Genomic DNA, 16255 nt, shown 5'->3' with positions numbered 1-16255 from the left:
GTAGCATAATTTTCTGATCTGAATAAAGGTGCAGCCATTGCTATGAGAAAAATCTATCCAATTTACCATCCTTAACATTTTGTTCATTTCATAGTTTTTATTTTTCTTACCTGCAGAGATGATGTTGTAATGTTTCCTGTGTATGTAATTTCATCCCTGAGTTTACTTCCTCAGTCAGAGTGTGTAACAGCCTTTTTCTGGAGAGAAATTAATTTTTTACCTAAAATTTTCTTCCATTCTGGTCAGAAATCAGTGAACTTAGCTTGTAAGAAATAAGGAATCAGTGAAGTCACCTTGTAGGAAATTACCTGTGATAGGCTAGACATGAAGATTTACAAGTAACACCAGTAGAAATGATGGATCTTTAACCTTTGGTAGTAAGCAAAACCACTTAGTACTTTAAAGTACAAATGTGAAATGACAATCAGAAACTGTTCACATACTTTTGAAGACACAAATTTAGGTATGTTTGTTATTAATTGTTTCACTTTGTGTTTTTAAGGTTACAGATTACAGCTCAATTAATATCGAAGTATCCCATGAGTCTTCCTAACAGTGAGCTGCCTCCCTTACTCAGTGTGCTTCACCAGTTGCTACCCCAGCAGCGCCGAGGGGAAAGGACCCCACACGTGTTGAAGTGTCTTACAGAGGTAGCTTTGTGTCAAAACCAGAAAACTGATTTGAAAAGCACTCAGAAGTTGGAGCTCCAGAGGATCTGGGCAAAGATTTGTTCTCTTACCATTCGTAGTGCAAGCTTCCAGCAAATTGAAGTGGAGAGCTTTGGGCTACTTGGAGCTATGATTCAAGGAAACCTTGTTGTCACAGATAAAGAACTCTGGAAGATATTTTCAGGACCTGCATGCAAACCTTCAAGGTAAAATGGGAAGCAAGGATAACATTTTGTGTCTGATTCACATTGGTCTTTACTGTGCAACCAAAACCACTATATGATTCCAAATAGTATCATTGTTCTTGTGGATGTGTTTCTAGTTAAGAACTTGAAAGAGTTTGAAATGGGCATAAATGCATACATAAGTCTGAAAGCAGAGGCAGGAGAGGCAAGCCATTTTAAGTTCAAAACAAAAATTGATCAAATTTAAAATTGACTAAAAATGTCAAGTGCACTATTAGATCTGTCTGAAAGAGATGTTGACTATTTTTGAAGTTACAAAGTATGTTTTCTTCTAAATATATTCTGATTCTGTAATGAGTGTTCTGAAACGTTGCTCAAATGTTTCCAGAGAGGGGCAGCAAAGCTGTTGAGGGGTTTGGAGCACAAGCCCTCTGAGGAGAGGCTGAGGGAGCTGGGGTTGCTTAGCCTGGAGAAGAGGAGGCTCAGGGGAGACCTCATTGCTCGCTACAGCTACCTGAAGGGAGGTTGTAGTCAGGTGGGGGTTGGTCTCTTATAGGCAACCTGTGGTAGAACAAGAGGACACAGTCTGAAGCTGTGCCAGGGCAGGTTTAGGCTGGATGTTAGGAAGAAATTCTTCCCAGAAAGAGTGATTTGCCATTGGAATGGGCTGCCCAGAGTGGTGGTGGAGTCACCATCACTGAAAGCGTTTAAAATAAGACTGGATGAGGCACTTAGTGCCATGGTTTAGTTGGTTAGATGGTGTTGGATGATAGGTTAGACTTGATCTCGAAGGTCTTTTCCAACCTACTTAGTTCTGTATTCTGAAAGAGTCTTTTAAAAAGACAAGAAATGCCTGTAACAGCCACAATGTGGCTTTTGAAAATGCAGAGATTCTAATAAAGGAATTTTCCACTATGTGTGCTTATTAACTTGCTTATGTGGTTGATGCTTCCTGAGGGTGCAGAAATACTGACTTTGCTTAGAGTGCTGACCAACAAACGCCACGTGGTTTGTCACAAATGCCGTGTCCCATTTTTGTTGCAGTTCTGCTGTACATTGTTTATCACTAGTGATGTCTGCCTATTCAGTGCCAGAAAATTTGGACATAGGAATGGAACAGAATAATTGTGAAAGAAATCCAAGTTCTGTGTTAAAGGAGGCAATAATGAAGTGGGTACTGTCTTGCTGTTTGGAGGAGGAAATGGAGGAATGTGCAGAGTTGCCTGCTGTGCTCTGCAGGTAAAGTCTTTGTGACATAATTTTATATGTAAAAATATCACCCTGTATCACAGAAAATGGTTTAGAGAACAGTAGGTTTGCAGAACTGTAATAGTTTAAAGCTTTGGTAGAGTTATAGGGGTTTTAAGCTTACTGTAGAACGTCATTCTGGGGACATAATTCAGTTACCTGTCCATAGCAAAGCAGATACCTGAACTCTCTGTTAGAAATCTTAACTGAAAACTTGCACTTCTTTGAAGATACACTGTTAGTCTGATGAATGTTTGAGTGTGCTTCAGGAATCCCAAGAGGTTGTCTGATTGCTTTTCTTGTTTTTACAGCCATTTTCCTCATCTTCTATTACAAAAAATTCTTGTGAGCCTTACAATGAAGAACTGTAGAGCTGCCATGATTTTTTTCCAAAATGATACTAAGTGGTATGTTTTCTAATCAATCTCTATAGATACTTAAGCTTCTTATATTTGGCACTTCAGCAAGTAGAGACAATGAAATGTGTAATTCCTCAAGCTCTTCTGCATCTTTCTGTACAGCATCTTTCAGACCCCATAAAAATAACAATGCTTTTGCAATTTCCCAAGGCACTTCAAGGCAGACATTAAAATGGTCTCTTGCTGTCAGAGTCAGAGCTTTGGGTACCTAAAAAACACACCTTATAAGGAATATATGTATCATCTCTCTTCAGCAATACTGCTCAATATTTGGCTCTTTATCCAGAAGTATATTAGGTGTTATTAACTCTTTCCAATTATGTTTTTCAAAGAATTTGTGGCTTTATACAAATACATATTCATACTTTTTAACATTACCTTCCATTCCAAAGGAAACATATCTTAAGAGTTTTCTTGAAGATAGCTGCTAAATAGCAAGTTGCCTGATGCTTACTGTCCATATGTCCCCGTGCCACTCCACCTATATTTTGTGGCCCTGGCCACACATTGCTTGAGTCTGCCAGAGTCACTGCATGAATGCTATTGAATCTTCTACTGATGTACTTGTTCAAGCTATTGGACTGTATCCAGTTTCCTCTTAACGAAACTAAAATGTGAATAACTTGTTCTGATAGATGATGAGACTTTCCCCCTACAAGTTGAAAATGCTAGTTTGAAGAGGTTTGTAAATGTCTGCTTTAGTTGTGTAAAGTAGGTTGAGGTCAGCCATCATAGCACAAACATGACACAGTCTCAAGCTGTGCCAGGGGAAGTTTAGGCTCGAGGTGAGGAGAAAGTTCTTCACAGAGAGAGTCATTCGTCATTGGAATGGGCTGCCCAGGGAGGTGGTAGAGTCACCATCCCTGGAGGTGTTCAAGAGGAGATTGGACGTGGTACTTGGTGCCATGGTCTAGTCATGAGGTCTATGGTGACAGGTTGGACTCGATGATCCTCAAGGTCTCTTCCAACCTTAGTGATACTGAGATACTGAGATGGATCTGGTGCTTAGGGATATGGTTTAATGTTTGCCCCTCAGTGCTGGGTCAAAGGTTGGACCAGATGATCTTTGAGGTCTCTTCCAACCATATATATTCTGTGATTCTGTGAAAACAGATGCTGCTCTATTGAACTACAGTAGAAAGTATGATCTGTGTGCAGGCTTCATTGTTCCTTCAGACAGAGGCAAAATGTTAGTATCTATTCCACAATGCAAGTCATCTCAGAAATTAAAGATTAGCCAAATTTTGGAAGCCCAAAACTATAAAATATTTTATTTTGCCTCTCTTTGTTACTTGCATTTAAATAATGGCTTTAAAGACTTTTAAGTTGGGCACTAGCAGCTAAAATAAAAATGTTTTTTTCTTCAAGTATGCAACACTTGCAGGGGAAAGAAGAAAACAGTTTTTCTGACATTGAAGAGCTGTATCTGCAGACAACATTTGATGAAATGGATATTTTCACTAATTTTGCAGTCAGTGTTGCAGATAAAAATGTCACTGGTTCAAGACTTGCCATCAACCAAAATCTTAGGGAAACACTAGAGAACTGTCTTTCAGCAATGTCAGAAAAGCTTTTAAACAGCAGTGCTCCTAAGGTAAGTCAGACATTTGTTACATCCTTATTATTTGTGCTCTCAGACAATATGTTTTCAAGATAATGTGTATGATTTTTTTGTTGCTCTTGCTGCTAAAAATGAACCACAAGCCTTTTAAAAATTATATCCAGTAATACAAAGCAGAGGTCTGTATATCTGTACACCACTGGCAAAATATCCACAGTTCTCATAAGTATGTGGGAATACGTAGAAGCTGCATAGAAGTGGAAGTGTGTGCAAAGCTGTCACATAAACCACTGTTACTCTTCTTCCTGTGATGTTGGTCTCAGTTTCTGTGCCCATAGCTCTTGCTAGTTTGCAGCCAAGACAGCCTGAGATCCAAAGGTCTCAAATAATGTGGTAGGTTGAAATTTCACCCCCCAGCAGCCTAAAACTACCACAAATAGTCAGGTTTTGTAAGAAGAGGCAAACATGTAAAGGAGTAATTGTAAAGAAAGCTGAAAATACAAACTGTATTAACAAGATCAGAGCCAGTGCTCAAGGGATTATCCCCCTTTACTCAGTGCTTTTAGACAGCATCTGAAATACTGCACCCAGCTGTGGGCCTCCCAGTACAAGATGGGCATCTAGTGCTTTCAGTGGAGGGCCGCTGAGGTGGTGGGAGACAAAGAGGAAACCGTGCTTGTTCAGTCTGGAGTAGAGATGGCTTTACGGAGACCTAGCAGCCTTTGAGGGGAGCCTGCCAGTGCCTGTGCAACTAAGAGGCAAGGCAGTGCTGTTCACAGTGGTATATTGCTCTACAACACTGGAAGATTAGGGACAGCAGAGGTAAGAGAAGTTCACATTGGATGCAAGAATAATTTTATCTGTGTGAGGACACTTAGGCAGTGGCACACGTTGCCCTGCCTGAGAAGTTACACAGTCTTCATCCTAGGGGGTTTTCAATTTCTTACTGGATCAAGTCTTGAGTAACCTGGTGTGATCTCAGACCTGAGCTGTACAAGAAGTTGTATCAATTGATTGCTGAGGTCCCTTCCAGCCTGAACTATCCCATTAGTTGGAACACCACAGTATCGCTTCTTTGGAGAAAAGGCTTGTAAGAGGAAGAGCCACCACATAATGATAACAAGTTTGTGAAAACAAAAGCAGTAGTCTTTCTAAATTTCCAAGTGCTTTGACAGGCTGCCTCTGGCTTTAATGTAGCGGTGTGGCTTTCTTGCAATTCATTGCTAAGGTCCTGTAATATTGGATGAGTCAAAAGAGTCAGTCACAAAGTTTGAAACAAGTTAGTGGCAATTAGGTGCTATAAAACTTATCCCTGGTTTTTGCTTTTCAAGGCAATCGTTTTTAGTCTCCCTCGAGAAAGTAGAACAAATAATTGCTTGTCTGCTCTTTCTCCTCCTTGGATCCATACAATTTAGACAGGTAAAAAGGGATCTCTGAAGTGCCCCTGCGATACACCTTCTTGCATTTGTTGACACAGTAGCTGCTTATTATAAGTAGCTCATACTGTCTCTTGTACTGGCAGAAAGTAAAACAGATGAAATAGATAAACAGAGCATGTGGGAAAAGAATGTGGAATTGTTGCTATGATGGAATCTGAAGGAGAGGGAGAATTTAAAGTATTGTGAAACAAGGAAGCATAAGGGCCATGAGGCATACAGAGAATATAGCATGGAGAGCCAAAAGGACTTCAAAGGGAGCTGAGGCAACTGCAGTGCAAAACACTAGGATGCAAATTTTGATGAAATTTTATATGTAAGTGTAAGAAGGACATTGAGACACTTGAACATGTCCAGAGAAGGGCAACGAGGCTGGGGAGAGGCCTCGAGCACAAGCCCTATGAGGAGAGGCTGAAGGAGCTGGGATTGTTCAGCTTGGAGTAGAGGAGGTTCAGGGGAGAACTTACTGCTGTCTACAACTACCTGAAGGGTGGCTGCAGCCAGGAGGGGGTTGGTCTCTTTTCTCTAGCAACCAGCACCAGAACAAGAGGACACAGTCTCAAGCTGCACCAGGGGAAGTTTAGGTTCAAGGTGAGGAGAAAGTTCTTTACAAAGAGAGTTGTTAGCCATTGGAATGTGCTGCCCAGGGAGGTGGTGGAGTCACCATCCCTGCAGGTGTTCAAGAGGGGATTGAATGTGGCAGTTGGTGCCATGGTTTAGTCATGAGGTCTGTGGTGACAGGTTGGACTTGATGATCTTTGAGGTCTCTTCCAACCTTGGTGATTCTGTGTGATTCTGTGTGTGTATTTTGTTGGAAAAGTATAATGATAAGCTACTGTTACTTATACTGTGTATTTCATGTAGTTTAAGGTTGTTGCTGCAGAGCACCTTGTTCAATGTGCCAGTCTCCTTGTGGGTGTTCTTGCTTGCTATTGCTACACTGGGCTACTTAAAGAAGAAGATGCCTGTAAATCAGAGTTGTTCCAGAATGCCAGGGTAAGTAGGAATGCTTTTTGGAGCTAATAAAATTTGAAGAAACCATTAAATAGAAATTAATTGTAAAAATTCTGTTCATATTGACACATTTTCAGAGCATGAGTATTTCCACTGGTTTCTGGTTACAAAAAGGCAAGTGAGAGAGGTTTAAATTTGTTACCGCTGCTGAAAGAGAGGAGTTGAAATTCTTTCAGTGCAGTGATGCATGTTTCGCAGTGGAGAGTATGCTAAACGTTGTTACATTTTTGAGTCACTTCTTGACCTGGGTTAACGTAGCCTGCTTTCACAAGTCTCCCTACCCTCACACAGATTGGAAGGGAAAATAACACCAAAAGCCCCTCTGGACTGAGATGACGAGTTTACTGAGATCATATGATAACCAGTTACCTTAGCAAAGGCAGCAGCAGCCAGTCCAGTGAGAAAATGATTCCTCCCTGACCCAAGCACACAGCAGCCATTCCAGTGAAAAAAGACCAGTGCCCCAAACATAGAAACCGGAAGCAGCAACCAGAACAGGCAGCCTCTCATGTTAGAATCTGAACTTCAAGCCCCATGATACTTTGCTTCAGCCAGTACTTCATTTTGAAGCTGGCATTGACAGCACCATGGTGTTGAATATCAGCAGCAGATCAATTCAAGCCATGACATTGTCCACCCCTTATTCTATACTATCTATGACATGGCCAGCAGCAGTTAACATCATCTAACATCATACAGCAGTCACTGTGTGTTCTCAGTGAAAATGAGATCACTTTGTGATACACAACAGGCTTCGTACTGCAGGTGCTTCAAAGCTCCATTCTGTTCCGGTACAGTCTGGATCAGTCTATGACCAGTCCAAGTGGTGGGGCTGTGTTTCTGCCCCTGGGGCAGTTGATTCCAGTGACTCCTTCCATTCCTCCAAGTGAAAGCAAACTGTGGCTTGCATTCCAGTGCTCTGCTTCCAACACATCCAGCTGTTGGGATTCCCCTGTCATACCAGAAACGCAGGTTGAGTTTCAACCCTTGTGGTTTGATGGCATCCAAGTATGCTGTGCACCTAATAATCATGGACACGTGGACAAAGTAGTGCTTAAAGGATAACAAGTCCTTTCATTTATAAGTCTTTTATGCAGGAATTTTTGAAGATCATTTGGTGATTTAAACCAGCATGACCACAGCTACTGCTGCTGTTACTCCTGCTAGTACTGTCTGAGGTAGTTTCATGCTTAAATATGGAAACTTGAAAGTTACACATTATGGAAAGAAGCTGTGTTTTTGTGATGAAAATGTCAATGTTTCAGGCAGCTCTAGGCCATTTTTTCTCACTTTTGGAGTAGAATAGGTGAAACACAAATCAAAAGAAGTCCAAAGTAATGTGTTAATATATGCTATAAATATCATAGCTGTTTGAATGAGAATCCCCATTCTTTTGTATCTGTGTGTGTGCAAATGCATACAGGAATTTAACTGAGGTATTTTAACTGTGTTATATTTTTACTAGTCTCTCATTCATTATGTTGGAGAAAGGATTTCTCAGTCTAAAAACAAACTAAATGAAGATGCCCAGATCAACTCGCTGAGGACTTTGATAATGCAGTGTACAAAATGTTTGTGCAATTGTACCAAGGTAAAATTTATAAATTAATTTATATGCATTCCTTTCTAAGACCATGCCTATGATACTTCAAAAAAATAAAAGACTAACCTGTATCTGTACATCTTGCTTTCTTACAGACCAGTACCAGTAAGATGCTGTCTAATATATTCCTGCGTTTGTTTACGTCAAAATTCATGAATGACCTCACAGATATTTGCAAACATCTGGTATGTTCTGTCTGTTTCTAAGTGCAGTGCCCTTCTATGAGAGGATGGTTTTTTACAATAATTTGGAGGCAAACCAAATATTTATTAGTGAAAAAAAAAACAAACACAAAATACATTGTTTTATGGAGACCTCCTAACTGGAAACACTTCTAGCTAGCATTTGAACACAGGTGTAAGGAAAGAATGGAAGCAGATGGGCAACATTTGATCAAGGTTAGCATGCCAGCTCACATTGTTTAAAAACAAACAAACCAACCCAAAACCCCACAACAAATTAGGTTATTTTTGGATTATTATTTTTTTAATAGTGGAGGGTAGAAGGGCTCTGCAGAGGGACCTCGACTGACTGGACAGATGGGCAGAGTCCAATGGGATGGCATTCAACAAGTCCAAGTGCCGGGTGCTGCACTTTGGCCACGGCAGCCCAATACAGAGCTACAGGCTGGGGTCAGAGTGGCTGGAGAGCTCCCTAACAGAGAGGGACCTGGGGGTACTGATTGACAGCTGCCTAAACATGAGCCAGCAGTGTGCCCAGGTGGCCAAGAGGGCCAGTGGCATCCTGGCCTGCTTTAGGAATAGTGTGGCCAGCAGGAGCAGGGAGGTCATTGTGCCCCTGTACTCTGCATTGGTTAGGCCACTCCTTGAGTCCTGTGTCCAGTTCTGGGCCCCTCAGTTTAAGAAGGACATTGAGACACTTGAACGTGTCCAGAGAAGGGCAACAAGGCTGGGGAGAGGCCTTGAGCACAAGCCTTATGAGGAGAGGCTGAGGGAGCTGGGATTGTTTGGCCTGGAGAAGAGGAGGCTCAGGGGTGATCTATTTGCCCTCTACAACTACCTGAAAGGTGGTTGTAGACAGGAAGGGGTTGGTCTCTTCTCGCAGGCAACCAGCACCAGAACAAGGGGACACAGTCTCAAGCTGTGCCAGGGGAGGTTTAGGCTTGAGGTGAGGAGAAAGTTCTTCACTGAGAGAGTTGTTGGCTGTTGTAATGTGCTGCCCAGGGAGGTGGTAGAGTCACTATCCCCGGAGGTGTTCAAGAGGAGACTGGATGTGGCATTGGTGCCATGGTCTAGTCATGAGGTCTGTGGTGACAGGTTGGACTTGATGATCTTTGAGGTCTTTTCCAACCTTTGTGATACTGTCATACTGTAACTTACATACAGATTTTATGCTACAGAAATAATTTCTGTAGCATTCTTGTGTTCTAGAACACAACTAGAACTTGCATAGTTTTAAAAGTTTCTTTTAATTTTGTTTTTTGATGGACTTGCATGCCTTAAAACACTTTAAAGTTGTTTATTATATGGGTATTAAATCTTCTAACTGTAAGTGAGTTTCCTTTCTCCACGTTTAGCACAACACTTAAAAGTTACCTTTTTGGAACACTGTCCTGTAGTCAGGTCTAGGTAGGCAAAATCCTTGGGGTTTTTTTTCAGGTGATGAGAGTCTCAGACTTCTTGCCTTCTGTTAACTTGTCATCTGGTGGGGAAAATAGGAATTATCAAAAAAGATCATATCCCTTTCTTCCATTTCTCTGTGATTATGAAGTATAGTGAGAAGTTAGTGAGTCTTGTAGAGATTATTCTTTAAATACTAACAATGCCCATGGTACCATGTCAAACATAGAGGCTAGTATCTGTCTTAGGAAGCTTGTACCCTAAAGAGTATAGTTCTAATCAAACAATTCACATGTGTAAAAGACATTGATCACAAAGGATGAAATTCATCAATCCAATGTAGCCTTTATTATCTTTACCCATTCTAGTTCTGTAATGTGCTGGGTTGGAATTTCCCCCTACATTAAATAAGCATGACCAGATCAGTTGGAAAGCAAATGGAAGCTATATTTACAAAGCAAAACTACACTCTACAATGGAATGCAATGAATATGTACAAAATATACAGTATTTACAATCTTGTACAGGTGTTTACAATCAGAAAACAGCATGGAAACCCCCCTGGATCCCCTGCTCCACTCTCCCAAACCCCCACCTTTCTTCCCCCTGTAATAGAAGAAAGCGAAGGAGCACTTAGGAGGAATGTTAGTGTTACCTTCAAGGTCAGCTAGCAGCAATTAGATTCTCCCCAGCCAAGCAGAGCAGCCAAGCAGCTAGAGAAGAAGAAAAGGAATGAAAATGAAATGGAATGTGTCAGATTGTTAGGGTACATCTGTGTCCATCCCACACATTTATGGCCAATGAAATTCATTTAGAATAATTTTTGTTTTCCTTTATACACCCAATTGTGAATTGTTTATATTTTTCTACTTTTCTGCTCCAAATCTGCAGCTAACTTTTATAAGGCATAGCTGAAAACTGCCACAGGTTCACTGGAAAATTCATAGCATCATAGAATGGTTTGGATTGGAAGGGGCCTCTAAAAGGTCATCTAGTCCAACCCCCAGTTGGAGAGTGTTTCCCTGTGTTATGCCTGTGGTATGTTTCCTGTCCTTAAAAGCCAAGTTTAAAAGTGTGTGGTGTTTTTGCCAGATGACATTCACTGGAAAACCAAGTGAGCTGGGAGAAGTGGATCTAATGGGGAATGATCCCGAAGAGAGTATAATGGAAGTAGATAACCAAGTATCTGATGATCTGTTTGCTGATCATTCAGTGACTGATGTTAGTGATACAAATGAATCTGGGGAGATGCAAAACGTAACAGGTAAGCATTCTCTGTGGCCAAGACTATTTGCAAAAGCTTCTTTTTACAAACTGCTCTTTGCTTGAAAGACAGCGAGATACAAAATTGAGCTGCTTTATTAATAGCTGAAGCAGCTAATGGTTGAACTAGGTATTTTCTAACCAGCAATTCTTAATGAAGTCAGCTTTATTTTAACTGTAGATGAACAGGAGTGTGAATATGTCTGTTCCTTCCTCTTAGGAGCTACAAATGCTGATGTTCTCTTAGTTTAAATTCTGTCTTAAAATGGTGTGTATCTTAGTTTTTAATCAGGACAATTATTGAATGAGAAGGAAATCAAGGTATCACAATTAATGCCACAAACTGTGGCTAGTCTGTTTTTCCCATCATGTTGTATAAGTGCCTTTAGAAGTATCTTCTCATAAATAATACTAATAAATGAAGTGTGCAGTTGCAGAAAGTTTCAAGACTTCTAAATGTTTCAGGAAGATGGCATTTACAACTATGTCTTTCAGGTTAAAATTGATGCTTCCATGTGGATATTGGCATGGTAGTAATTTTCATCATTTCAATTTTGGGGAAGCTTTGAGCTTTGGATCCATATTTTAAAATATGTCCTAAGTTATAGTTAACAACATAAAAGAACACAACTGCAGGTGGTTCTGCTGAGTTCATTGTACCCTTGATGGAGAAATCAACCGCGTGTATGACAGAATAGAATAGACTAGACTAGACTAGACTAGACTATACTATACTATACTAGAATAGAATAGAATAGAATAGAATAGAATAGAATAGAATAGAATAGACCAGGTTGGAAGAGACCTTCAAGATCATCGCATCCAACCTATCAACCAATCCAACCCACCCAATCAACTAACCCATGGCACCAAGCACCCCATCAAGTCTCCTCCTGAACACCTCCAATGATGGTGACTCCACCACCTCCCCGGGCAGCCCATTCCAATGGGCAATCACTCTCTCTGTATAGAACTTCTTCCTAACATCCAGCCTAAACTTCCCCTGGCGCAGCCTGAGACTGTGTCCTCTTGTTCTGGTGCTGGTTGCCTGGGAGAAGAGCCCAACATCCGCCTGTCTACAACCTCCTTTAAGGTAGTTGTAGAGAGCAATAAGGTCACCCCTGAGTCTCCTCTTCAGGCTAAGCAGCCCCAGCTCCCTCAGCCTCTCCTCATAGGGCTTGTGTTCCAAACCCCTCACTAACTTTGTTGCCCTTCTCTGGACACACTCCAGCAACTCAACATCCTTCCTAAACTGAGGGGCCCAGAACTGGACACAGTACTCAAGATGTGGGCATATATGTGAGCATATAAAATGAAAAACCTCTAGTTTATGTATGGGCATGTAAAATTCAAAACCTCTGCTTTAGAGAGGGCCTTTGCAGAAGTGGAAAATAAATTCAGGAAGCTGTAACTAATGCAGTAATGCTCAATAATAAAAAAAACTTAAAGGTTGCTAGTACTCTTACCTATTCTGAGAATTTACATTAGTTTTGTAAAGACATAAAATGTTGCCAACTTTCTTATTGTTATTGGAGAAGCATTATTTCTTACATGTAAATCTTCCTTTTCAGGTGCCCTGAGCCCATTAGCTGAGGAACAGCTGACAAAGCAGGATTTACTACTTCTTGACATTCTGAGGTTCTTGTGCATTTGTGTAACTACAGCCCAAATTCAGACAGTGAGCTTTCGAGCCTCTGATGTACGGAGAAAGCTGTTAATGCTTACTGATGGCAGTGTCTTTGATAGTACAAAGCCACTGCATCTGCATGTGGTGAGTGTGAGCTTTTTTTTTCTCCTCTGTATTTGTGCTATTTCTAAATTTGTGTATTCATGTCAGTTGTATATTCTTATCTTTTTCTGGTCATCTGGCTGCAAGAGGACATTAAAATGGCTTCTTTTAGTGCTTTGAAATGTGCTCTGGTTGGGGAAAGAGTAATTAGAATTGCTCTCTACAACTTCCTGAAGAGAGGTTGTAGCCAGGTGGGGGTTGGTCTCTTCTCCCGAGTGGCCAGCACCAGAAGTCACAGTCTCAAGCTGAACCAGGGGAGGTTTAGGCTGGATGTTACGAAGACATTCGTCACAGAAAGAGTGATTGCCCATGGGGATGTGCTGCCCAGGGAGGTGGTGGAGTCACCATCACTGGAGGTGTTTAGGAAGAGGCTGGATGGGGCACTTGGTGCCATGGTTTAGTTGATTAGATGGTGTTGGATGATAGGTTGGACTCGATGATCTCAAAGGTCTTTTCCAACCTGGTTAATTCTATTCTATTCTAGAATTTGTAAGCCAGAAAATAAAAAGTTGAGAGTATAAACATCTTGCCTTTATCAATAATCATTTGTTAAATAGCTAGGAATGGTCTTTGGAGTAGAATGAGAATCTGTGTTTTAATTTACAAATGAAATATTTTTGACTGCCAAACCAAAAATTTCATGAGCCATTTAACCATATTACAGTGTTCAAAGATGTTCAGAGTCTGGCATGAAAGAGCTGACACTAGACTAGACTAGACTAGAATAAACCAGGTTGGAAGAGACCTTCAAGATCATTGCATCCAACCTATCAACTAATCCAACCCACCTAATCAACTAAACCATGGCACCAAGCACCCCATCAAGTCTCCTCCTGAACACCTCCAATGATGGTGACTCCACCACCTCCCGGGGCAGCACATTCCAATGGCCAATCACTCTCTCTGTGTAGAACTTCTTCCTAACATCCAGCCTAAATCTCCCCTGGTGCAGCCTGAGACTGTGTCCTCGTGCTGGTTGCCTGGGAGAAGAGACCATCCTCTGCCTGTCTACAGCCTCCCTTCAGGTAGATTGTAGACAGCAATGAGGTCACCCCTGAGTCTCCTCTTCTCCAGGCTAAGCAACCCCAGCTCCCTCAGCCTCTCCTCATAGGGCTTGTGTTCCAAACCCCTCACCAGCTTTGTTGCCCTTCTCTGGACACATTCCAGCAAGTCATCATAGATATCCTTGTTAAGTGATTTCATGTACGAGTTACGGAAAATGGTTTGTAGTTTTTCCTGTTGGCTGCTTATTTTCTTAAGTATGATTTTTCATTTTGAGCTTTTTTTCTTTTTTTTTGTATTCCCCAGTATTTGGTCCTTCTGAAGGAGCTCCCTGTTGAAGAACACTATTTGCCTGAAGATGATGTTGTTATGCTTCTTCGGCCTCTTTCGTAAGAAAGAAACTATTCAGCATGTATTAGAGGTATTTTAGTTCAGCTGATAGAGAATTTGGGTGCTGTTTAGTGTTTCAAGATGTTTTTTCTTTCTTCCACAGCACTGTGTGTTCTTTGTATCGTCGAGATCAAGAAGTTTGTAAAGTAATACTGAATAATTTGCTTCCTGTAGTAGTAGGGTTGGCTCAGTCCAACGCAGATGCTGAAGAGACAGGGAATGCCCAAGGACAATTTTTGACAGTTGTTGGAGCCTTTTGGTATGTTTTGTCTATTTAATGTAGAAGTCTGTTGGGCATAAGCTTTTAACTTTGCTATCAGCGAGAAGGTTGTAGTGCTGTTGTGTGTCTTACTCTTGGTATCCTACGATATCTTAATGCAGCATTTAGCTTCTCAGATTTTGTGTGTCATGTTCTGGGCCCCTCAGTTTAAGAAGGACATTGAGACACTTGAACGTGTCCGGAGAAGGGCAACAAGGCTGGAGAGAGGCCTTGAGCACAAGCCCTATGAGGAGAAGCTGAGGGAGCTGGGATTGTTTAGCCTGGAGAAGAGGAGGCTCAGGGGTGACCTCATTGCCCTCTACAACTACCTAAAAGGTGGTTGTAGCCAGGAAGGGTTGGTCTCTTCTCTCTAGCAACCAGCACCAGAACAAGGGAACACAGTCTCAAGCTGTGCCAGGGGAAGTTTAGGCTCAAGGTGAGGACAAAGTTCTTCACCAAGCGAGTCATTCATCACTGGAATGTGCTGCCCAGGGAGGTGGTGGAGTCACCGTCCCTGGAGGTGTTCAAGAGGAGATTGGACGTGGCACTTGGTGCCATGGTCTAGTCATGAGGTCTGTGGTGTCAGGTTGGATTTGATGATCTTTGAGGTCTCTTCCAACCTTAGTGATACTGTGATATTTGTAGCAAAGAATCATATCAACCATAAGATAGTATTACAACAGTAAACACTGCACTGTTGTGTATTAGCAATGCTTGCTTGTACTCTGAATTGTTCAAATTTGTAGATTATTGGTAAAAACATCATTACAGAGTTGAAAAGAATGAACTGTGAGCAGCAGATGCTCACTTGTTAGGCTTTTTCTGAAAGTTGTTGGCAACAGAAGTTTATTATTCAAATCTTCCTTGTTTTAGGCATTTGGCACAAGATGGAAAATGCACAGCACCAGTAAGAGTGGCCCTTTTAAACTGCATGAAAGCCCTGCTTGAGGTAAGCTCAGATCATCACGGTTGAGTAGATACTTAAGGTGTATTTAAAAACAGTATCTGAACATCTTTTGCATGCATGAATGTATATTCCATTGTAAATCTTCATGTGTTTTAAACCACAATGTTCATTTTCTTCAGGCTGATCCTCATTGCAAGTGGGCAATCCTTAATGTGATAAACAAGGATCTACCTGTGAGTGATGCTTTCCCGCATTTTCTTGCAGACAGTCACCATCAAGTTCGCATTCTTGCCGCAAAGTCAATTACCAGGTGATAATCTTTATAACATTAACAATTTCACTTAGCTGGGTGTTGCTTCTGCTGCTGCATAGGTTCTTTTTTCAGTTCTTCTGGGGCTTTCAGTCCTGACTGACAGAATACAAAAGCCTACTGTGTACAAAAGTTACTTTGGTTAAGATGTTCAAACTTTGTCTCCATTTCACTTTGCGATGTGAGCGATATGTATGTAGAGTGAGGTAAACTCTCTGTGTGTGTCTGTGTATATACATATAAAAAACCTATACATACTAGCAAATTTTGCACTGAATTTATTGTGCAAAACTTGAATAGGAAACAGTTGTTTACTGTGCAGAAGTAAATGAGGTACATTGTGTAACAAAATCTTCCCCAAAAGATCTTAACATTTTGAATACTGGATGCCATTCTTTCTCCATACATCAACAAGAATGTGGATGAACTGGAATAAGCACTGGAGGGATATTCAGAAGTATGAAACAGTTTGCACACAGGTATTGGTTATATAAACTGGGACCCTTCAGTACAAGAAGAGTTGAATTGCAGGAGGTATTACATAACTCTACAAAATCTGGAGTGGAACAAAGTGTGAAGACTGGCATTCTTTTCCAGTTTAAAGACTAGGGAAAATCAAGT

At 41.1% G+C, this 16255-nt stretch overlaps 1 protein-coding gene across 1 annotated transcript in view; it reads left to right on the top strand.

Annotated features, from left to right (window-relative positions):
* The window catches only part of ATM (ATM serine/threonine kinase), a 71515-nt gene that overhangs the window by 7460 nt on the left and 47800 nt on the right, over nt 1–16255 (top strand). Inside the window, 13 exon segments of the mRNA XM_054164540.1 lie at nt 503–874; nt 1898–2092; nt 2413–2508; nt 3889–4114; nt 6382–6513; nt 7997–8122; nt 8230–8319; nt 10807–10978; nt 12549–12748; nt 14075–14157; nt 14262–14417; nt 15291–15366; nt 15504–15634. Coding sequence (XP_054020515.1) covers nt 503–874; nt 1898–2092; nt 2413–2508; nt 3889–4114; nt 6382–6513; nt 7997–8122; nt 8230–8319; nt 10807–10978; nt 12549–12748; nt 14075–14157; nt 14262–14417; nt 15291–15366; nt 15504–15634 — 2055 coding nt within the window.

The sequence above is a fragment of the Dryobates pubescens genome, chromosome 10 (genome assembly GCF_014839835.1).
Source record: "Dryobates pubescens isolate bDryPub1 chromosome 10, bDryPub1.pri, whole genome shotgun sequence".
In the NCBI taxonomy this organism is placed as follows: Eukaryota; Metazoa; Chordata; class Aves; order Piciformes; family Picidae; genus Dryobates; species Dryobates pubescens.
Note: the sequence above shows the minus strand (reverse complement) of the source record. Positions and strands in the feature narration are given on the sequence as shown.